The following is a 25,382-nucleotide window of genomic DNA, read 5'->3' as shown; positions in this document are numbered from 1 at the left end:
CCAGATATTGAATATGCTACATTTTCAGTCTCATTCACCAAACATACCTTTATTAACAAATTATTCTGTACTGTACATAAGTCATGATTTTATCAATAAAAGCAAGTCATTTTATAGTTCAACAAATAGATTTATACCTGAAATACACATTCAAATCTCCCAACATGCTTGCCTTTTTACTTTCTATATAAAAAAGAATTTTGTCTTTCAGCATATTAAGCACAAATAGAAACAGGAGAATTTCTGGAGGATATACACATTGCAAAAGCATGGATGCTGAGGAAGCAGCATGGGTAACTTGCCAGGTGGGTACTATATCTCCTTATCGGAAGAACATATCACTTACATGTCTATGGAGATTCTCAGTCATCCAGGTCATAGTTATCCCAAAGATGCTTTTCCACGAGGAACTGGATTTTCTTTTTTTTCCTTTGAAGACATTTTGCTTCTCATTCAAGAAGCTTCTTCAGCTCTGATTGGATGGTGGGGAATGGAAAGATTTATACTCTGCAGAGAGCTGTTCAAAGAGGCCATCTACGTCAAAATTGAACAGCCCTCTCTCAACAGAAGGGGAGGGATCTGACACCATCTATCTCCAGTCTACAACACAGTCCTTTCAACAGTTTCAAGAAGGTTCCACACCCATTTGCACTACTCAGGTGACCCTGAAGACACAGGTAAGCCTCCAGGTAGCTTTAATGACTCGCTAAAAGAATGCAAATGAACAGCTGTCTGCAGGAGTATAAATCTTTCCATTCCCCATCATCCAGTCAGAGCTGAAGAAGCTTCTTGGACGAGAAGCAAAACATCTTCAAAGGAAAACAAGAACGTCCAGTTGCCTTGTGGAAAAGCATCTTTGGGATATCCCTTACAACTGTTGCAAATTTCCTTGATGGAATGATGAAAATACTAGTAGTCAAACTTAAATAAAAAGTCTCATCAAGAAAGGGTCAGGGTCATACACAAAGCTAATAAGAAATATACACATATATATTTGTATATATAAGAAATATATACACACAGCTCTTAATGAAGGTTAGCAGAATGATGTTGGGTCCTACATCTAATTCTGGGAACTATTCAGTAAATTGGAAAAGAAAAAGCTTGACAGGGTTCAGAGGAAAGGCACCAGAATGATATACAGTTTGGAGGCTAAGCCCTATGTGGAATGGTTAAAAGAGAAGACAGAGATATGATAACTGTATATACTAACAAGGCTGACATGTTTCTGTTGAAACTAAGAATAGGACAAGGATCAAATTAAAGGAAAGAAGATTCTGACTGAATATTAAGAGGAATTTCTTCAAGGTGAAGAACTGCTAAGTAATGGGAAAGTCTGTGTAGAACTGTAGTGGGATCACTTTCCCTGGAGGTCTTCAAAGAAGGACTGGAGGGCCATTATTTAGAGATAGCTTCTTGATGTATGCACGGGCAAACACTTCTATTCCATGTACATGATAAGGTAAAGGTAAAGGTTCCCCCGCACATGCGTGCTAGTCATTTCTGACTCTAGGGGCCGGTGTTCATCACCGTTTCAAAGCCGAAGAGCCAGCATTTGTCCGAGGACATCTCCGTGGTCATGTGGCTGGCATGACTAGATGCCAAAGGCGCACGGAACGCTGTTACCTTCCCACCGTAGAGGTCCCTATTTTTCTACTTGCATTTTTACGTGCTTTCAAACTGCTAGGTTGGCAGAAGCTGGGACATGATACATGATACAAAGCCCAAAATATACAGAGACAGGTTCAAAGGGAAATTTGTAAGGACACAAGAGGAGATGCAGAATAACAGTAGAGACAAGTGGAAAAAAGTTGCAAATAATAGACGTTATCCTAAAAGAACACCACTACATTTGTGTCAAGGTTTTAGCCTTGGTAAGATTTAGGATATACTATTATATCCTTTATGCAGTCCTGATTTAGTCTATTAGCTTTACTGAACCTTAGACTCAAATGAACATTCAAAATGGAAAAGGCTAAAACTGAACAGGAAGAGTGGGCAGGAAAGATAAGAACAGTTGCATTCCCATCCCTCCTGCTGAATTTGTGGCCCGCACTAAGTGGGATGAATGCATATTTTTAACCTTAGATGAAATTCAAGGCAGCTTTAATAACAGTTTTCAGTTAATATACTTGCAAAAGCTTATACGTATAATATCATTAATCTCTCATGGTAATATCTAATGTCAGCAAGAGGTTGAATCGGTCTTAACCTATAATTTATGCCATTTTTTAAAAAGCCCTAGCGCCTAGGTTGTCTTTCTTGAAGTATCATTTCAGTAGTATTAATTTGATTGTTTGGTTTAGTGTCAATTGAAACTGCTTCAGGAAAATCCTGCTAATTTGCCTCACAGATCCTTCTAGGCAAAAAGGTGGTTATAACTGCATGCATAAAACTATTATGTTCCTTTAATTTTATGCATCAAAGCTACAGATAAAAAGACATTTTTCAATCTTGCCAATAAAATCAGTAAGGAGTAAGTAGCATAAGATCAATAAACAAAACTCAGTCTGCAACATTCAGTGTATCAACTCTCAAAATATGTTGATTCCCTCCATTTCTGACTAAATGCTTAGGACCAGAAGACATGACATTTTAGTTGTTTATTAGGGATATATGATTCACCCTTCAAGTACGTTTCCTAGAGAACATCTTCCATGAGTTTTTTTATGATTCAGTCATAAAAGCAGCACAGACTTTAGGAAGAGGTAAGTATTCCTGATACCTCATAGGTGACTCCACTGTCAGTGCCAGCATCCCATGGGATCAGATCCTGAATCACCTTCTGTACCCATCCACAGTCCTTGGTGCACAGATCTTCAGCAGAAAGCCCTACATTCCAGTCAGGGCTGGGGCCTAGCATGGTGAGGAAAGACATAAGATGGCGTGTTCTGTCCACAGAAAATTCAGCAGAGGGAGCTGCTCTCCTAAAAGTAAAGACAAAAAAAGACGACTAAAGTAAAGATTGCAACTTGAGAAATCACAAGCGTGCCTGGAGAATAAAATGAGGATAGGAAAACCCAGACGCAGCTGTAAGCTACTGAAGCACTGCTGCGGAGAGAATCAAACCTCAATTAACATAGTGGTTCCTACAGAGCGGATTTAGGAACTTGGCTTTATAAAACAGATTTAATGTGAGAAAATGTTTTTATAGAGCACTATATTTTTTGCATTGATGACTTTGTTTAGGCCTTAACAAAAGTCAGGGAAAGGTATCTGGGATATAATCTCATACCCCCACCTTTTCATCTTGACAGGCAGCTTTAGAAGAGAAGTAATAATTATACATGGCTTAACATACAAGTTACAACTATGTAGTTACGATGCTTCACGTGTATTTCTTGTGCCTATTGGTGTAAGGCTCCTGATGACACAAATCATAGTGTGGGAAGAGTATTCTTTGCAGATCTTGAAGGGAGTTCAGAAATGGAGAGCATGTTCTCTTTCAGTCTTCCATAAATAACTTTTGGTTAAAAAAATGGCTGGAATGTCAAGCATTTATGTTTAACGAAATGACTTTTACTCCATTGCTGGGTTTCTTTCACAATTTTATTCTGACTTTACTTGTAGGTGAAATATAAGAAATTATTATCTAATGCTTACGGCAAAACACTGTTTTAAAACTCAGCCAATGCTGTTGAAGCATTTTTAAGGCATAGCATCTGGATCAACTTATCTGGGCTTCATCTTAAACAGTGAAGCTGGCAGAATAGTCAAAACAACTGTTAGTTGGATTTTAATGCTCAAGCATGTGTGAGATTTATAGCGAAAGGCAAAAAATGCAGCCAGGCATTGTGCAAATCTCTGCCAAAATAAATTCACAGTGATAAGCAGTAAGCCCTCATTTTGGGGATCTTGCCAAAGATTTATTTAATGGAGGATATGTTGCCATATGAAACCAATGATGTTCTTGCAATAAATCTCCAAAGGTCTTCAGTGATTGATAGGCCATTTATCTGAGGATGTGGCATCCGTGCTGTGAACAAAACTAGTGCATTAGAAATTTGCTGTCTATGCTAAATTATGCACAAATCAAGCTTGATGCTACCGAAGCATCCTATTCTTGGCAACCATGTCAGTGACATCTGGCATCTGTTCTACTTTCCAGGAAGCCCAGATGGGTTGTTCCAATCTGACAACAAAAATGAAGGCCAAAAAGATAGGGTTTAAGAATGGGCCAGACCTTTACAAACTGTTGCAACTTTATTATTATATGATGCTGCAAGCAGACATAGCAAGCATCATTTTGAAACTGCAGCCTGGAAAATTTCTCATTATTTATCAGAAGTTGCAGCATCAGAAACCCTGGAAAGTTCATTAACTTCTGTAAGTTCTTCACCCTGAGAAATGAAAATGGCCCATCAAGGTCCCTATATCATTGTATGGGCCTTGTAGGTCACAGTAATTTCTCAGAATGGAAAGGAACTGCAGGGAGCAGAACAGTTACTCTCACATTCTTTAAAAACAGTGCAAGTGTGTTTCTTAATGTGAGAAACAGAAGAATGCACTTGGATCGGAACAAAACCTTGTCAAATCCTCTTTATTTTGCCATTGCAATTCTTGATCTGGGGAAGACACTGATAAGATTTCTGGAGAGATGTGTCTTCCTTTTTCAGCTTTTATTGAAATAAACTATTCTTTTAAGGCCCAGTCAAACTTTACACTGTTCTACCCTAGTTAATGAAGTTAAAATCATTTTAGATGCCTTCTCCATTTTGTCCCCCATCTGAAGAAAACCCTAATAATCCCTAAGGGAGATAATATTTTCCCACAACTAAAATATAGCTGGGGCCATCCATAGTGATTCTGTGCAGGAGTTTGCCTCACAAGGGATTTCTTTTTTGGTTTGTTTCTATGCCTTCTTTTGTATAGAAACTGACTTCATCTTTAATATATCCTTCCTAATCTTCTTAAAGCCCCTTTTCTGGACAGCAACAAAAGAGAGAAAAAGAGGATAGAATGATATGAACTTTTCCGAAGTGTGAAGGTAAAGGAATGTGGGTATAAATGTGTACCAAATAACTCGGTGTATGAAGATCCAGATAGTAAATCCTATCATCATCATCATCACCATCATCATCATCACCATCATCATCATCATTATTATTATTATTATTATTCATAAAGCATGAAACTCAGTCAACTGTACACTCAAATTGACTGGCACTAATGGTTGACATGGGTTGCTGTCAGCATCCTAGGTATCAACCAGGTATCTCCTTAAAATGTAAGATGTTCCGAGTAGCGCAGTTTTTTGTAGCTTTGATGGAGTTATTGCAGGAAGCTGCAATTTCTTGATGTGTTTTGCAAAGTTTTTGGACATAGTTCCCAGTGCCCTGATGACAATGGGTATCACTGTTACATGTTTCATCCATAATTGTGCAGTTTCGATGGCCAGGTTGCGGTATTTTGTAATGTTTTCCAGTTCTTTTTCTTTGACTCTGGCATCTCCTGGTACAGCGATACCAATCAACTGTACAATTCGGTTCTCTACAACTGTGATATCTGGCATGTTGTGTTCCAAATGTCGATCTGCCTGTATTCAGAAGTCTTACAAGATCTTCACCCTCTCATTCTTGACAACTTTTTCCACCCTATGTTCCCACGACTTTTTCGACACAGGCAAGTCGTATTTTTTATACAATACCCAGTGGATTAGTTTAGCAACTTGGTCATGTGTAACTTTGTAATCAGTTTGCGTGATTTTGCTGCACTCACATATTAAATGTGAAGCAGTTTCAACTTTGTTGTTGCAAAGTTGGCAATTTGGATTGTCAGTAGATTTTTGTATCTTTGCTTTCATGGCATTAGTTTGTAGTGCTTGTTCTTGAGCAGCCATTATTAAATCTTCCGTTTCTTTCTTGATGGTTCCCATCTTAAGCCATGTCCATGTCAAGTTGTTATCACATTTTCCTTCAATGTTTTTCAAATGCTGTCCATACAAAGCTTTGGTTTTCCATCTATTTAATCTGTCATCCAGCCATTTTTCCTTATATTCTGCCTTTGTTTCTGTTATTTTGATAATGCTCTTTGTTTTCACAGCCTGCAGCAATTTTTCTGTACTTTGATTCACAAAGTCATTCAAACTTCATTTTTCTTCTTCTACAGTTGATAATTCCAGCTGGGTAGCATATCACTGGGACTGCCCATGTATTAGTGGCTTTAATTATATTTCCAGCATTCAGGTTTGATTTTAGTATTTTGCGGACTCTTCTGATGTATTCCTTTTGTGTTGACTCTTTGACTTTTCCATTCAAGATGTTGTCTGCTTCCAATATGCTTAGGTATTTGTAAACGTCATCCTTTGCTAGTGCTTTGATAATACTTCCATTTTCCAGTTCTATTCCTTCTATTTTTCCCATTTTTCCTCATTGCATGGATAATATAGCACATTTTGCAAGTCCAAAGTCCATTCTGATGTCACTACTAAACAGTTGAACTGCATTGAGTATTGATTCAAGTTCATTGTGGCTTTTCACATACAGTTTTAAGTCATCCATGTATAGTAGATGGTTTAACTTGCCATGCTGGCTTGAGATGTGGTATCCCAGTTTTGTGTTTTGTAACATTATTGTCAATGGAATTAATCTGATGTTGAACAGTAGTGGTGAAAGTGAGTCCCCTTGGAAGATTCCTCATCTAATGTTGATTTCACCAATGTTCTCCGCATTTGCTGTTAGAATTGTTTTCCATTTTTGCATATTTGCTTTCAAAAATGTACAGATGTTTTTGCTGATTCCAAAGTTTTCCAAACACGCATTAATCCAACTGTGGTGGTAATGAGTCAAATGCTTTCTTGTAATCAATCCACGCTATACTTAAATTTGTTTTTCATCGTTTTGGATTTTTAAGTACCATTTTGTCAATGAGCAGCTGATCTTTTGTTCCCCTTGATTTTTTATAATTTCCTTTTTGTTCTGCTGGGTACAAATTGTTTTCCATCAGATAATTGAATACTGAATTTGCCAGTATTCTTGTAAAAAGTTTGAACGTTGTTGGCAGACAAGTAATTGGGCAGTAGTTGCTTGGTTCTGTGCTCTTTTCATTATCAAGTATGTTCGACAAACTGTTAACCATGCTTCACTTGTGGTGTTTTGAAGCATTTCATCAAACTGAGAGACCATGCGGTGATGCAGGCTGGTGAGGTGTTTCAACCAGTATCCATGCAGCTCGTCCAGGCCAGGTGAACTCCATTTCTTGACCTTCTTTACTTGTTTTACAACCATATCAGTGGTTATTACAATATTCTCCATTTTGTTTTGTGTTGCTTGTTTTTAGATATCTTTGACCCAGGAGGCAGTTTTATTATGTTCCACTGGGGTTTCCCACAGTTCATTCCAAAAGTTTAAGGTTTTTTCTTTACATGGTAGAACAGTAGTTTGGACTTTATTTTCATCAAGTGACCACTAGAAGAGGTGCTGGTTTCTTCTGAACTGGACGTTTTCACGATATTGTTTTATTTGTCCTTCATATCTTTCAATTTTCTTTGCTGTTGCAATTACACGCTGTTTTAGGTTTTCCATGATTTCCGTTATTGTTTTTTCCTCCAGGTTAGATTTTTTGTATAAATTATTTTTCAGGTTTTCGTTCTTTAGTTTTCCTTCTTTCAAGTATTTCAATTTGCTGACATCTCCTCGTAGTTTTTTTGTTTTATTTTCAAGTCGAATTTTCCACTTTGGTTTTCCAGTGGGTTTCTTTTTTGGCATTTTGGCAATTCTGCAGTTATAACGGTGACTGTACTGTACATTAATTGGTTTGTTTCATACAGTGAGGTGGACGGGATGGAAGTTAAAATGTTGCTCACAGCATTTAGTAGATCTTTCACTCGTTTGCTATGCACTTCATGGATGGCAGGCAGTCTTTTCCTTTCTGTGTTTTCTTTGATGTGGTTTTCAATCTTTTCTTTCAGCATTTTTGCTAGATTACTTAGCTCTACACTTTCGAGTTGTTGCACAGGGGAATCTTCATCCTGTGTGGTGGCTTCTTCTGCTGGTTGCTCAGTTTGTTGGTCAGTTTGTTCAGGTATTGGAACAATTTCTTCAGCCTGTTCATCATTATTGCTTGTTGTTTTCTTTTTAGCCATTGTTCCTAGATGTTGAATTATATTATTATTATTATTATTATTATTATTAGTTTATTATTATTATTATTATTATTATTATTATTATTATTATTATTATTATTATTATTATTTATTATTATTATTATTATTATTATTATTATTATTATTATTATTATTATTATTATTTACAATTAAATGCAGCAAAATCTGAAAACTAGTTCGTCCAGCTGTAATGTTGCATTGGCTAGCTTGCGGTTTTATATATTTATAAATAACACTGATAAGCCATCCTACAGCTGGTCATTCTCAGGGTGATGTATGATAAAATACTTATATCAAATAAGCATAGTTGTTTTTCCCTGGAACTCGCATTCTGTCTTTGTTAGGCTACCAATATCAGTTTTTTTTATTTTGTTTTCATCTGAGACTTCCTAGGTGAGAATTTGTTAACACTGTGAACCCACTCTTGCAAGACAGATAGGGCATCATAAATGCTGCCAAGGGAAAGACTTCTTCCGTCATCTCATATATCACCTGGGTCCTTGTGATAAGATTGCTCTTTGCTTTGTAGTGGCAGCAGCAGTCTAATTCTAATATCTCAAGCCATTAGTGTTCGTTTCTGTGCTTTCCTTGAACAAACATCTTGCTCCACGAAGAATATCTTGACAGATTGAAGAGCACCAAGCGAACTAAATGCTAAGGCTTTCAACATTTAGCAGGCTGAGGGTTTCCACGGCAGAGATCAATTTTAGGAAGGCTGCAAATGAGCAAACTCCAACTGAAATCAATCTTGTTTGCTACAGAGTCATCACACCGCCACAATATCTGCCATACTTCTTGTAAAGTCGCGTGCTTCACATAGAGATGGACACAGAGCTGGGGTAAAGATGAGTTTATTCTGAACAGAACGAACTGGGGAAACAAGGAAGCCTGGCATCTATTTGTACCTGCCCAGGTGGATGGCATCCAATCAGTTCAAACCTGGGCTTCCTGCCAGTGCTGGTGACAATATGGGTGTAGATCCTGGCTTCCCACCAGGCTGACCATGCCTGGGGCTGTCAACAGCTTAAGTCATTAGGCTTATCCTGAGTGAGCAGTCACCGCCCAGAGCTGTCCAGCCCCTCTGCTGATCTGCACCATCAGCCTCCTGCTGTGCTGTCCTTTGTGTATGCTGGGAGGCATGCACTGCACTTCTGGAATGTGTTTCTGAAGCTAATGGACATTTTTCAGGTGCAGTGTTGAAGGCAGTGCAGCTGTTACTGGTTTTGCTTCAGAGTACAATCAACTTTGTCAATCCTTCTCTATATACAGTTTAAATTAGAATGGTCACTTGTAGCCTGTGTCTTTTTTGTGTCTTTTGGAACCCCTCAATTTTGTACTGCCAAATTCAAGAATTAACAGCAATAACAATAACAAAGAGCAATGATGCACATTTTCACCAATTTGCAGCTCCACTAGTGACTTGATTATGTGATTGCCCTGCCCATCGCAGGTTTAAAATGTCAAAAAATAAAGTTCAGCCACCTGTATCATGACTTAACAGGGTGTTCAAAAGAATGAAGATAAATCTACAGGAGAAAATGACAACAGTAAATGCTAAGTACCAAGGTCTAATGCAGTAGGAAGGAAGGAATAAGAATTGCTCCGGTTGAAAAGACCTACTTTGAATTCCATGTGCCAAAAAGTTTTGGCTGGCAGAATTCAAGAGAAGAGACTTTTCTATTCTTTTCTTTTTTGGGGTATATATATTTTATTGATTTTTTTAACAAAGCATAAATCACTCACTAATTGGTAAACAGTGTGTTGTCTGGGTTACATTTGTAGAACAATCTGTAACAATTAATTTCTATAATCTATATTCCATGTGTTAATTTTAGTTGATTTCCTCTTTCCCCAAAGTATCCTTTTTTGCAAACATTAGATTAATACAATTCTTATTATTTTGATAAATAACAGTTGAGTATATAGTTTTTCCAACATTCCTGAAGAATAATAATCATATTAATATATTTCTTTTCTTATTAGTCATTTTGGTTGCCTTATCATAAATCCTGTTACAATATGTATTCCAGTTTATTTTTCCCACCAAGTTCTAAATATTTTTACTAGTGACAATTTTCTCAATGATTAATTACATTTACATTGGCAGATTTAATTCTATTTTTTCCATATAAGCCCTCTCACACTTTTATATTTCTTAAGAAATAGATAAAAGAATAAAAAGAGAAAGAAAAAGAAAAAAGAAGAGAGAAACGAAAAGGAGAAGGGAAAAAAAGCAAAGGCAATGAGACATAAGAAATAACATAATACTTAAAATATATATCCCTCCAAAGTTAATATATATTTCCTCAATTTATTATTCTTTTTAACCATAGCTAAGAATATATTTAATCTATTTAACCTTTAAACATTCCATTCAATAGATCTAGTCATCTAATCTCTTAACTCTAATTCAAAACATTTTTTTATATTTTTCTTAAATTCAGTCACATTTAAGTACCTAAAACATTTTTTATTTAAGTCATTTCAGCTTTTTTTCTTTACAGAAAGGAAAGAAGCATACTATATTAGTTGGAAAGTTCTTCCCTCTAAAAGTGGTATATTCCAAAGTTTTTCTATTTCTTCAACCATATTCAAACAAATGCTTCTTTTTAAAGTATTCTCTCTGATAGGTCCCATTATCTATTTTCTTAGTTTCCATTTTAATCTTTTGTCTCTGCCCAGTGTCTTTCTTAATCAATGTACTTTGCTGAATCAAAAGATTTTTCTGTTTAGTTATAGGTATTACTATAGATGAAGAAGATGGTGTTTTTCCTTGTATCTCTGTAGAATATTTTTTCCAGTCCTTTTTCTTATCCTCAAAGTTGCTTCGAAGTGTTGAGATGTAAGTTATCTTTTCTTCCACTTGAATCATATTCTTTTGTTTTATAAGGTTCCATCTTTAAGTCTCTATCCTCAGAATTATGTTCAGTCATCTGTGCTATATTTTCCTGAGAGTTTTCTTGGAGTAAAATTAAATTGGAGATAACTTAGCCTTGGTGGAGCAGTGGGCTAATGCCTCCTTAAGTAACACCAGCTGCCTGCAATTAGTGCAGGTTCGTGTCCCACCAGGCTCAAGGTTGACTCAGCCTTCCATCCTTCTGAGGTAGGTAAAATGAGGACCCAGATTGTTGGGGGCAATTAAGCTGACTTTGTAATAATGCCGCTTGGTGTGTGTGTGAAAGCCCTAATAAGCAGGCATATACATAGAATGAAGGCTACTGCTAAGCTTGTAAGCCGCCCTGAGTCTTCGGAGAAGGGCGGGATATAAATGGAATTAAAATAAAAAAAATAAAAATAAAACTTGATTCATACTTTCAAAGTTGTTCTGTATTTCTTTGTGGTTTAAAATCAATGTCCTTTGAAATGGTTGCCGCTTATCATATATTTCCTTTTGTGAAGTATTCAATGCCTCAGATTTGTTAGTCTCACTTTATCTACACAGCTGTGTTTATTGAGAACTTTGAAGGTCAGAGACAGAAATTTGTCCCCAAATAATCCTTGTCCACCAGTAGATGTCAGCATTGGTTCATTTTTCAGATCTTTCTAGTCTTTTCCCTCCCTAAAGGATAAAATTCGCCACTTCCAATGGCCAAAAGGTGGGGAAAAAACCTCCTCCTTCTTCTGTCAGAGGTCTTTTATTTTGGGGAATTCTCTTCTTCAGGAAAGTACGTAGGATATAGAAAATCAATATTCTTACCCAGAGTTAAACACACTGTTTACAATCAGCTTAAAGTAGAGCTTTTGTCTTCCGTTGTTTGCAGCTTGGGCTAGACTCGAAAGTTAGGCTAGCCTTTCTTCTGTTGATTTCTGGAAGGCTTTTCCTGGACTATTTGGGGAGACCACCATCTCTCCTAAGTCCCTTGGACTTCTTTCTTTCATTGCCACCTCTCTGGGGCAGCTCCTGGCCCATTTAGGGTCCCCAAACAGAAAGAAATTCAGCTGAAGGGCTCAGCATTCCAAATCCCTCGACTGCTTCTCTGCTCAACAGGAACTGGAAGTCGAGAGGAGACTTTTCTGTGCTGGCTTCTTTGTAATGTTCTCCTTCCAGAGGTGAGGTTGGCCCCCATACTCCTGGTCTTCCTAAAGAACCTGAAACCTGGCTCTGCCAGCTAGCCTGGGGCCCTGATAGGGATGCTTTATGCTGGGGGTGACTAACAGGGTAGAAGAAAGATCCCCACCCCATCTCACCTTTCCTCTTAGATTTTAGTCTTTATTTTATCTTTCTAATTTTAATTGTTTTGTATTATCTTTTTAAAAAACTTTTTATTGTTTTGTAAGCCACCTAGAGTAGCTGCAACAGTGAAGCAGGCAGCATATAAATTTAATAAATAAATATCCTTTGTAAGTGTAATGCTTCCAGTTTAAGCTCCTTATTAATCAATCATTAAGCCCACATGACACCAGCATTGCCAAGTGAATAATGAAGACAGCTGAGAGGCATAAAATTTGCACATCTACAACAAAGACATCCTTAGAAATAAAATTCTATTCAGGAATCAGAATTGCTTCTGAGTAGATATGGCTTCTGAGTAGACCTGAAAACCTTTTAATTGGAAAGTTAATTTGGATCATGGAAGAATGTCTTCACTGTAATTTTTTGTACTTGGCTTCTTGAACTCCTAAATCATATCCTCAGTCCAAATTCTTGGACATAAGCCAGTTTGGATATTTGGAACTTTAATTTTACTGATTCTTGGGCTCTTCCCCCCCCCTTAGTTCTCTGTTCCATCTCTGGCTGCTTTTTGTTTAGTGGAAGGAAATATTTCAGCTTAGAAAATCTCATCTGTTGCTATCGATTCAGGTTCCTCTGAAACCCAGTATGTGAAATATTATATAGCCATCTTCCTATTTATTACTTTTCAGTTTGAATGTTTGCATTTCCCCCTGGTTTCTCAGGCACAGGTCTTACCAGGAAGCAAAATGAACCAATTATGCTACATAGCAATTATGGACATGGTGCCATTTTTCTCCCCTGATCATTCATCTCTGTGCTACTATTAAAGTAAGGCACATAAGGTCTCATTTTAAAATCCAGGAATATAAAAACCACACCTTCTTCCTATAATTTGCAACATGCCTTTAAAAAAAGGTTATTTACAAAATTGTTTCTATAAATGTCTAAGGATAAAGGTAAAGGTTCCCCTGCACATGCGTGCTAGTCATTTCTGACTCTGCAGGCCAGTGCTCATCTCCGTTTCAAAGCCGAAGAGCCAGCGCTTGTCCGAGGACGTCTCCGTGGTCATGTGGCCAGCATGACTAGACGCCAAAGGCACACGGAATGCTGTTACCTTCCCACCATAGTGGTCCCTATTTTTCTACTTGCATTTTTACGTGCTTTTGAACTGCTAGGTTGGCAGAAGCTGGGGACGAGTAACAGGCGCTCACTCTGTTATGCGGCACTCAGGATTCGACCCGCCAAACTGCCGACCTTCTGATCAACAAGCTCAGCGTACCAAATTTAATGAAGCATAGTCACAACTAATGTAAATAGGATTGCAAGGTAAGGCAGAGAAGAGATATTAGCTTTTAGAAAAGAATAAAAAACCTCTACATATTATTGTTAAGAAATGCCATTCAAAGCAGAAGTGAGTTCCATGGACACAAAATGCAACAAGCACTTTAAGAAGCCATATTTAATGGTGATATATTAAAAGCAATTAAATAATATAGAAATAGTGTGTATTTTAGTGAGGATAGGGAAGCCTCTGACAGGATTTCTAGTAGCAATAAGCTAAAAAAATGTTTGAACAGACTTATAGACAACTTAACTTCATCAGTTTTTCTCCTAGATTGGGACAATGGCTCTTTCACATTGTATTAGGGCCAGCAATAAAATCATAACCAGCTGAATGCATATTGTCATTTTTTGAAATATATACAAAGAAGATAATCACTTCATACTGTCTAGTTCAGGGGTCTTCAAACTTGACCCTTTTATGACTTGTGGACTTCAACTCCCAGAATTCCTCAGCCAGTTGAAGTCCACAAGTCATAAAAGGGCCATGTCTGAAGACCCCTGGTCTATTTCTTTGTCATTGCATTCCATGAGTTATATTTATATATTTACTATTTATTTCTTGGATTTGTTTTTTTGTACGTGGAAAACAAAATCTCTAGAACAAGATCTTATTCTATCTTGTAGTATAATCTAAGTGTACCACTGACAGAAAAGAAATAATCAAGCTTTCATAGATTAACACTTTTAAAAAAGCATCCATTAATTAAATATGTCCTGAAAGTGGCTGAGGAAACAAAATGTATACCTTGAGAGCAAGCAACTAAATTTCATTTTTAATGTGTGCCAATGTGCTCACAGTAAAAAATGACAATAGAGTTAATCTAATCTAATCTAATCTAATCTAATCTAATCTAATCTAATCTAATCTAATCTAATCTAAAAAATGGAACCAGAATTATACTTTTCAATTTGATGTGGGTTTTATTCAATAAATATAAATGAGTTGTTTCAGGAGAAGGTCTCCCAATTGCTCTAACCCCCTTTATGTGTGCCTTTCTTGTTATTGGAGATGTGAGGTGTTAAGAACTCTCCTTATTCTTTTGGTTTTGTTTAATGATTGCTAAACCTCTTAGAAATAGTTTAAGGCTCCATGGTATTGGAAGAGGATAGGATATGGGAAAGATACAGGATAGCATAAACACTTGGTTAACACTGGATTAAAGGAACAAATGGACTCGCATTAAACTACTGAAAAGTGAGTTTTAAAACAGTCCTCCTTTGTTCTATAAATTCTAGACTCCACCAATAGTAGCCTATGTGGCCCTAAATCACCCTTAACGTTGTCTCCCTTAGAAGCTTGGGTTCTGAGCCTCCCTTAGCCTCGTCCTTCCACGTGCTCTTTCTTAGCTCCCTCCTCCTGCTGAAACATAACTTGGGAGGAGGGGGCATCATTTGTTTGGTAGTTTTGTCCCCTAATCATCCCAAACCTCTAGTAGGAATTCGCTTTCATGAAGTTATGTATCATTCCCACCATTTATACAGCAACTACAGATCTTATTGGAAGAGCCTTGAAATGTGGCAAAGTAATAGGTTAAAAAACTAAATAGCTCTGTTGCTCAAGAACAGAAAGAGAAAAAAAATTAAAGAGATATTCACAAGGTCTGAGGATGACACATTTGAACAGTTGACCAACAACTGTGATATAAATTATTACATTAAGGTTGATTAATGAGCTGTGGGTGGTGGAGTGGCTAGAATGCAGTACTGCAGGCTAGCTCACTGCTCACTCCAAGGAGTTTGATTCTGAACAGCTCAAGGTGGAGTCAGCCTCCCATCCTTCTGAAGTCAGTAAGATGAGTACCCAAATTGTTGGGGGTAATAGGCTGTGTAAACCTTTTAAAGAGGGCTGTACAGCACTGTGAAGTGGTATATAAGTCTAAGTGTTATTGCTATTGCCAGGGGTCTTCAAAGGCCCTTTTATGACCTGCGGACTTCAACTCCCAGAATTCCTCAGCCAGAGTACCTTGAAGTCCATAAATCATAAAAGGGCCAAGTTTGAAGACCCCTACTACTGCTAGTAAGTTGAGACCTCAAGGTTCATGTGATTTTAAAATCCCATTTTTGGCCCATTTTTGCCAAACAATTTCTTTAGCTTGGAAAGATACAAAACTGTATTGTAATTTAGCATCATTTTTTTTAAAAAGGGCAAATCTCCAAAGACTCAATCTTCTGGCTCTAGCCACTTTGCACTCCCATCATGCCTCACTATGATCAACATCTACAAATTGTTAAGTGCAACCCACTGGCCAGCAGTTCTTATGTTAGCTAAACAACAACAACAAAAACTTTATATTTTAAAGAGTCACTTTGGGCAGTGAGATGGGTGGCACATAAATGTAATAAATAAATATTTTTCTTTAAGACTTGAATGACTTGAATGAACCTTTATTGTCAAAGTACAACCATGTATACACTGAGATTGGCTGAGCCTCCCTTCGTGCCCCCACCCCCCAACTTACAGTGACACAAACCCTCCATCTTATTACACCATGTGAACTAATTGCACAACAATTTTTTTTTACCTCTGAAGAAGATGGCCGTGGCCCGCGGCTGAGCACCAGATGCAGGAGGGAGAGCTTCAGCCTTTTGGACATTAATGGGGCTGCTGACTGCCGTGTGGCCTCGGCTGGGTGGCGGGAGCTCCCGGGGCTGCGGCGACCCCTTTTGAGGCCGCTGGAGGATGGAGACGGGAAGACCCGGGTGGCAAGGTACTTGGGGCCTGTATCGCCCGAGTGCCCAATTAACGGCTCGATCGGTGAGCTTTCCCCTTCGGTGGAGGCTCCTTGAAGGGTGGAGGCTAGCTGATTGATGGGCTGAGAGAGCTTCCCCCTCTGCAGAGGCCATTTTGGGGCCGTTTTTGGAGGGTGGAAACATCTGACAAGGCCACTTGAAGATGGAGGCAGAGTGAGCCGGATGGCAAGGCACTTAAGGCGTCTGAGGCCTGAGACAACTGGGGCTTGCGGCATCGAGGCTGCGCCCATGGCTTGTGGCGCCAAGTGATGAGCTGGACAACGGATGGCTTCCCTCTTCTGCGGGGGCCCTTTGGAGCTGTTTGTTGGCGCCCGATGCCTGGGGCACCTGAGGCTGTGGTGGCCCCTTGGGGACCATATTGAAGAACAGAGGTGAGCCTCCTCCATCTTCCGTGATGACATCTGTGCCCTGAGTTTTACCACAGCCCTTCTTTGGTCGTGACTTATATTTGAGAGATGGAGATGGATGACTGGCTCAGATTTTGTTGCCACCATTTGACATCTTTGACGGCTTTGGAGGTGTTGGTGGTGGGGCTTGGCGATGTTGGGTAGCAGGGGGGCCTCCTCAGGGTGCCGTCGGCCAGACAATGTCAGCTGGCGACCCCCAGGTGGAGGGCCTTCTCTGTGGGGGCACCTGCCCTGTGGAATCAGCTTTCCCTGGAGCTCCGGATGACCCCAGACCTCCGGTCCTTTTGTCGTGACCTTAAGATATTTCTTTTCCAACAGGCCGACCTGGACTGATGATAAGGGGGTTTTTAATATGGTTTTAAGGTTTTATTGGTTGTAGTTGGGGCTATAGATATAGTTTAATTTTAATTTTAATATTTGTATTTTACTTGTATTTAATTGTTGTTAGCCACCCTGAGTCCTTTGGGAGATAGGGCAGCATATAAGTCCCATTAAATAAATAAAATAAATAAATAAACACACTGGCCTTGCAAGTCAATTATGCATAAAATTTATAAAAATTATTCCCCGTTAAAAAGCCTAACAGCCCATGGATAAAAGCTGTTTTTCAGCCTGTTGGTGCGGCTGGCTATACTCCTATATTTCCTACCTGATGGTAGGAGAGTAAAGAGGTACCGTCCAGGGTGTGAGTCATCCCTGAGAATTTTCCTCACTCTTCCAAGGCAGCGAGCCCTGGCGATGTCATCCAGTGGTGTCAGGGGACAGCCCACAATGTCTTGTGCTGTACTCACTACCCTCTGTAATACTTTCCTATCCGTGGCTGTCCGACCAGCATACCAAACCACAATACCATACGAGAGGATGCTCTCTATAGTAGACTGGCAAAAGAGAGTCATAAGCCATTGTTCTACCCTGTTCTTCCGCAAGACCCTGAGAAAGTGAAGTCTCTGTTGGGCCTTTCTGGCCACCTGGGTTGTATTAACTTTAGCATAATAGAGACATAGATACCTAAGAGTTAATGCAAATGAACTCAGCAATTTTAGCTGGCCAACTGGATGACCATTCTGACTATATGTGGAAGTGCCTAAATGATTGTACTAGGTTTGTTTCCTGCTCTGATAGCCTAATTATTCCCTAAAATAAATAGATGTTGTAAAATAGATGGTGGACATTCTGTTCCTTATCATGTTTACTGTGGCAAAAAAACCCTAAGAACAGCCTGATCCCTCTGGTGCACTTCTGATAAATGTGGACTCCAATTCGCAAAAGTTCAAATCAAGAAAGGCACAGAGAACAAAATATTAAATTTGAATCCATGCCATCCACTGTCTTATAAATGTAGAGCAGAGGTCTTCAAACTTGTCCCTTTTGTGACTTGTGGACTTCAACTCCCAGAATTCCTCAGCCAGGCACGCTGGCTGAGGAATTCTGGGAGTTGAAGTCCACAAATCATAAAAGGAGGGCCAAGTTTGAAAACCCCTGGTGTAGAGCCTTTCCATTTCTTTTTTATGAAATGTAGGCAGGTGTTTTTCCCTACGATTTCCTAGTGTTTCCATATAGCCTGAGATAAAAGAAACACCTGCACACGAATGATTTCAGACTGTTCATGCTGGGGAGAAGAAATAGCAAAGTCTGTGACAGGACAAAGCTTTTCGGGTCAGTGATGTTGACAGAGCACTGGTGGGAAGAGTAGGAGGAAAATGATGGTGTGTTAAAAGAAAAATGCTGAGTGCAAACAGCAGTGTTGAAAGAAATCCTGCAGGGTGCAGCAGCAAATCTGGGAGCAAAAGTTTTCTCCACGCATAGGCACACATACATAAATAGCCATTTTTCAGCTTGCATTTGAAAGGAATGTAGCAAAAGAAAAAAATGTAAGCTTAGGGATGATTGAATATGATGAAAAGAGAGGATTTATAGTTTTCCTCCAGAGTAATATTGCCGAATGCCAGCAGTATGTTCAGATGCCTTCCATCCTCATACTCATTCCACACAAATATGGAAGCTCTCTATATAGATAGCTTAGGTGACTTTTGTTGAGCTAATCCTTGGGATATTTGGAAAGTCTGTTAGACTTTCTCTTGACCTACTGTGCTTTTTCTGCAGCAGAAATATAAGATCCAGGAACCGTGGCAAGAAATGATTTTGTTCTTCTCTTTTTCTTTTCTCTGTGCAAAACAGAGGTCAAGGAAAAAGTTAAAGTGCTGGAATTCTTTTGCCAAGGAGAACAGATTTCACTCTCCGCATCATTTACAGTGCACAAAAGAAAATACAGTGTTTTCCAATCAGGCTGAGCCAGACTGGCATGGGCAATAGAGAGGAGGAAAACATTTCACTAAGGCCTATAGAACTGTTTTGAAATATGGTCAAGGCTACAGGGCAAAAATAAGAGCATTTTGTTGTGTTCATTGTAAAAATAGTTTATAACAGCCCAGGGGGGAAAATGAGAGCTAGTTCTTAGATTGGTTAAAAAAATACTTCATAGTTTTTCTAAAAAGGTCAACAGGTGCAATCTATGTCTCCTTCACAACCCCCCCAGCCCCCTCCTTGCTTAAAAAGAAAGAAAAGAACCGCAACCTTTACACCTAAATTTGTCCATATATAGGTTTCTCATTTGAAAGTAGAACTCTTGGCAAATTATGTTACTACCTCTTAAGAAATCTTACTGATCAGACCTCTAAGAGACTTGTTTCTTGAAATAATTGCTTTTTGTCCAGGTAACTGGAGAAGAGAAGTAACTGTGTTACCTGTTGTCTTTCAGGGACCACTATATTCCCCCAGGAGTCATCCAGATATCAACTTGAGGATCAAAAATGTTCCCCCTTGCAGGCAGAGATCATCCTTTTTAAAAAATATTATTTTGTTGGCAGAACTTTCTGTTATGAAGTCAATGTGCCCAGGCAAAATGTAACAAGGACAAGGGGTGACATGATAGCAGTGTTCCAATATCTCAGGGGCTGCCACAAAGAAGAGGGAGTCAAGCTGTTCTCCAAAGCACCTGAAGGCAGGAGAAGAAGCAATGGATGGAAATTAATCAAGGAGAGAAGCAACCTGGAACTAAGGAGAAACTTCCTGACTGTGAATGCTCCAACACTGGAAGTTTTTAAGAAGAGACTGGACAGCTATTTGTCGGAAATGGGTTTCCTGCCTGAGCAGGGGGTTGGACTAGATGACCCCAAGGTCCCTTTCTTCTTCTTCTTCTTCTTCTTCTTCTTCTTCTTCTTCTTCTTCTTCTTCTTCTTCTTCTTCTTCTTCTTCTTCTTCTTCTTCTTCTTCTTCTTCTTCTTATTATTATTATTATTATTATTATTATTATTATTATTATTATTATTATTATATCAATTGATTCAGAGAAAAGTAATTAGCTCTGGCCACAATGTCTAAGTCAATATATAGTATGAAACCTATGAAATATATTTGAAGAAGAAATCAAGGAATAGTGCAACTGTCTTAAGACCTTGAAATATCTCAGTATAATGACTTACTGACTATTGGAAAGGCAAATGAGTAAACTTTAAAGAGAATGAAGCCTTCATTGCTTCACTCTCTACATGTTGTCACCAAGCTCCACAGCCATATTAATGGGACAAAACAGAGACTATTTCCTACATTTCTAATGACAGGAAATTGGGCTTTCAATGTTGATGATCAGCATTACTTTGCTAACTTGGACACATAAAGGAAAATCTATCTGGATGTCCAAGACAGCAAAGTAGTGTGAGCAAGCAGGAAGAAGTTTCAGTTCTGGAACCATAGGTTAGAAATCAGAGAACAGGGAAATTACACTTGATGAATGAGTTGCAATCCAAGAAAATGTAGGATGGATTGTGGGATTATGTGACCAAGAGTGGATCTGCAATGATAAAATATGGTTCTTAGGATCTTCTGAGATGAATTTGGGGTTCAGTGGTTCCATTTTTATAGACACACATTTTACAAACATGTAAATTTATAACTGGTTCATATTTTCCATCAAAGTTTTAAGTCAGCAAATTTACTGTTGCCCTCATGAGTCTTTGACTAAAAATTTATGAAAGACAGAAAACATCTATATTTATTTGGAATAAAATGCAATTTATTTAATGCTTGTATACAATTAAGATAAAAAACATACTGTCCATGTGTAGCAAATTATTTCAAGATTCATATGTATTGATTGTTATGAGACTATTAGCCATGAAGTCTTTTTCAGCGGAAGATGCATTAGTGCATCTAGGATATGCCGAAACAGATATACGTATTCATTCTACAGGTGTACAGAATCCAACATGGCTCAGAAGAAGGAATATTTATTCTGTCAGTTTAATCCATGGAATTCTTTCCAATGGACATTGTTCTGGAGAGTTAAAGCCTGTTTCAATCTGAACCCTTAAGTGACTTCACAGAATACCTCTTGAGACTTACATGTTCAGCATTTTGTGAATAAAATAGCTCACATTCAAATTGATTAAGTTGATTGAACTAATTCAACTGTTCAAGTAATGTGCTATAAGATCCTAAGCAAAGCTCTGCTGGATGAGCCCTAGGCCTATCTGGCCCAATATGTTATGGCCTCACAGGGCCCAACCAGGTTTCTGAAAAAAGACACAGCCACCTCCCACCACTATTTCTTGGACCTGGAGTTTAGATCCATGTTACCACAAAAGGAGAAGTAATAATGAATCTTGGCCTTCACATCTTTGTAATAGATTGCACCAGTTAATTATGGCCTAAAAGAAGTACTTTCCTTTTTTCTGTTCTGTCATCTGTTATTTTGCCAGTCTGATTTTTATATATACTGCTCAAAAAATTAAAGGGAACACAAGATAACGCATCCTACTATTAAATACAGTACATTGTGTTGTTTAAGTGTTCCCTTTATTTATTTTTTGAGCAGTATATTCGTCAAGGCCTATGTTAGCTAACTGTAGGAGTGTATCTGAAGGAGTGTGATCTATAACACATTTATTAATCTCTTTTCTTCACCTCCATTCTAGGACCTTATGGATCAGAATGACTAGCTGGGTACAGAAACTGATTAATGGCTCCTTGATGGATTAGTCCAGATTGTCTTGAAGACAGTGATGAAATTGGTTCAGACGTCCTTTCTGAATATGGATAATTATACTAATTATATACTTTCCCCCTTTAGAGACAAAATACTTGAATAGAGGATGACCATGTAACTCTAAACATTCCTCGATAACATGATCAGATTTTCCTGTGTTTTGCACTGTAACCAATTTTGGATATTATTGATGACCTGCCTCAATATTCTTCAGAAGTTGTTGTCTGGCTAAAGGTAAAATGGGAAAAATGAGCAGGAAAGGGATCTTTTAAGTTATTGCTATGAGAGGTAACTTGGCACCACACTATTTGTCTTTTCTGCCATAAGAGAGACCTTATTTTAGCCAGTTAAACCTTTCAGGTTTGTTTATTGGAGCCTTGTGTTACAGAACCTAAAGACAGGATGTTATTTTCTACTTATAATTTACATTAAACAAGAATGCAGGCTCACAGTTTAATGATTATGATAATGTTCTCGTCCTCATCCATCATTAAATTTAACACAGCATCCACAAATGTGTAGAACTTCACATCATAAGTTCCTGAAATTAGCAGTGAAATGCATGATTCTTTGTCCCTTAAAATATGGAAATTCATCACTCAGCACCCAAAACCAGACAGCTAATTTCTAGGACAATTATGCCATGGTGTAGATATAATAATTAGCTACAAGAGAATACCATTCAGAAAGAATGTACTCTTTTTCATAGGATACTTGCATTGTCACCAGCAATAAAAACTAGGCTGCTTGTAGGAGAATCAAGACTGATAAAAGGGAATTAGGCCACAAATGTGGATTTCACAAATAACAAACATTGAAATAGTCTGCCTGGTCAACAAGTGCACAGAACGTTATTTTCTGATTGATATACTACTTGCTACAATATATAAAAAAGTGAGAGATAATAGAAGTTATCCCTGAAGCATTTCTTGGCGCTTTCAGGCAGTTTTCAAACTAAAGTGCAATATATTTTATAAACAGCAACAAGCCTACAATTGTATTTGAGGTCTTGTGTAAAGTCTCTAAAGTTGCCAGGCATCAAAGTGTTTCCTTGAAAACCTAAAACACATCACTTCCTTTTACAATTGTTTTAAATGCCCATCAATACTTCTGATGTGCAATTTTTAAAACTGGATGGAGGTCTAGCTGCATTTTAGGAGATCAATTTAAATCTTAACAAGGTGCATTATATTTTGCGAAACTGGCACCGCAAGGGTCTACAAAAAAATATTGACAATTACAGGTAGTCCTCAACTGAGGACTAGTCTAGTCACTTAGTTCAAAGTTACAGCAGACCTAATTTTGATCTACTTACAACCCAGAGTCAAAGTTCTAATGGTCAGGGCTCTTCCACAATCACATGATCAAACTTTGGCAACATGGCTGCATTTGTGGCCAATGGCAGTCTCCTGCAGTCATGTGACTACAATTTACAGCACTTCCAGTCTTCAATAACATCACACCATAGCAAATAATAGATTCACTTAGCAACTGCTCTGTTCATTTTACAACTGCCCCAAAAAGGGGATAAAATTGGGTCAGTTTTTAGGCTCCAGTGCAGTGGTAACTCGAGGGCTACCTGTATGCATCTACCTGTATCGATATCAACTATATCTATGTACATCTGTACTGTTTATCTAGATGTGAAGGGGAAAAAGCATTTTGATCCAAAGAGAGATTATCATAGCTCTTGTTGGCCATTTTTTAAAGTTGCTGTGTCACTTCCTGAAACTATGGCTATAACTCAATCCTGGGAAAGCACACATAGATTTTAGAACTTGCCAGCAGCTGCTCCAAATCATTTATTTTCCTGCTTTGAAACTGAAGATGTGCACATTAATTAAGGATGTTAGGAGAGTTAGTTTTCGCAGTCACAACACAATCACAATCTGATAGTTGGGCTAGCATGAAAAACTATTTTTGTTTACATGAAAGAATTGATAATTGTGGGATCTATGTCTTCCCATAAGTTTAGATAATGGAAAATTACAAATATGAGGAGAGAGGAGAGAATGTATAAGTCTTTCTTATTTTGAAGAGGAGAAGTTGCCTTCAAATAAAGAAGTCCTTCTTGCTCCCAATTGGAAATCTCTCTCTCCCCCTGTCTCCTTTTCCCTCTCCCTCTCTACATGTGGGTTTGAAAGTACATATGAAGTTTATCCTTGTTGGCTTTTTCCTTTGTTATAATAGTTGTTCTGACATATCAAAGCAAGGCAGAATCAGCACAGTGATGAAGTTCTTCAGAAGAACAATCATTTGAACGACTTCTTTTATTGGTTTAGGTTCTTCTGTAGAAGAGTTGTTAAACAATGAGATGGCTAAAATTGTCAACTGTTGATAGGCCTATACAAATACCTAGTTGTACAAATAGAGCTGCCCAGAACTGTTTCAAGATGGGCAGCTGTACAAATCTTTTAAAGAAACAAATAAAAGTACACATAAATATATTCAAAACTACAAAATATACTATGGAATGTTAAATACACTTTTATTATGGTATTTTATTTCTAATGTTCATATCCTGGCTTTTATTGAAGGATCTCAAATCCAAGGTACACACTTTAAGATGTCACAAGATACTTCTGTGTGTTTTCTGACACAAGCTAACATTAGTTAAATCTTCTAGAAACTGTTATACTAGACAGAAAACCAGATGAGCAAAATATGTTGAAACCACACAAATCACAGGACGTTCTTTTTGACCACCAAGCCAGTGCTGGCACTGCATGAGTACCATTGGATGGAGATAAGCAGGATCAACTTCCCCATCTGGTCCACACAATAAATTCAGCCAGGATGGCACCCTTATCAACCATCAATCATTGCAAACAAAAACAAGTTAGTTTCACAGATGCCAAATTGGAAATTAATTAGAATTTCTCTACTCAAGCTGGTAGACAGCTAAAGAATGATGACTCACAGTTGAGGAAAACAATATAACTCACTTTTGTCCCTTTTAGCCAAACTCAAAAATATAAAAATAAAAGCTTCACTAAATTGTCTTTTTGCAGTCATACAGTAGATAATTTTGTTCTCACACTCCTTTCATGCCTGAGACGTGCCTTTTGTTATGTATCACTGTTTCACACTCTATTGTTGATCACATTAAAGGAATCTTTCCATGCTAGACGTATCCCAGTTATCTTTAGAATGATGTTAAAAGGGGTGGAAAGAGCTGAGCACGACACACCATACTGTTACCATAGAGACAAGAAACTGTCTTATCTTCCTCTTTCTTTTCTATAATTCCCAAGCTACACATTTTTTTCCTTAATGCAACACCATACAATTTATAAAAAGTTAGCAAACTCAAATGTATCTGGCAGCATTGATTTCCTAATAAAGTTAGCTATAATAAGCAATGTAAAAATCTGGTGGCATGAAAGAGCACAGGAAGTAAAATGAGAATATTTGCCAAATATTTTACTTTGAAAGCCTTAAAAATATATTACATCATCTCGGGTTACTGTGCTATCCAGAGCACTATGCCATTACCATTTAAAAGGTTTCATAGGGCATTTATAGTACTTTAATTTTTGATCAGAGCCTCCCAGAGTT

At 38.0% G+C, this 25,382-nt stretch overlaps 1 protein-coding gene across 1 annotated transcript in view; it reads right to left on the bottom strand.

Moving 5' to 3' along the window:
* The window catches only part of SPON1 (spondin 1), a 316,530-nt gene that overhangs the window by 16,112 nt on the left and 275,036 nt on the right, over positions 1-25,382 (bottom strand). Inside the window, exon 8 of the mRNA XM_083348787.1 lies at positions 2,726-2,927. Coding sequence (XP_083204913.1) covers positions 2,726-2,927 — 202 coding nt within the window. The remainder of the gene's footprint in view (positions 1-2,725; positions 2,928-25,382) is intronic.

Source organism: Vipera ursinii (assembly GCF_947247035.1).
Source record: "Vipera ursinii genome assembly, chromosome: 1".
Classification (NCBI taxonomy): domain Eukaryota; kingdom Metazoa; phylum Chordata; class Lepidosauria; order Squamata; family Viperidae; genus Vipera; species Vipera ursinii.
This window is presented reverse-complemented; position numbering and strand designations above follow the sequence as displayed.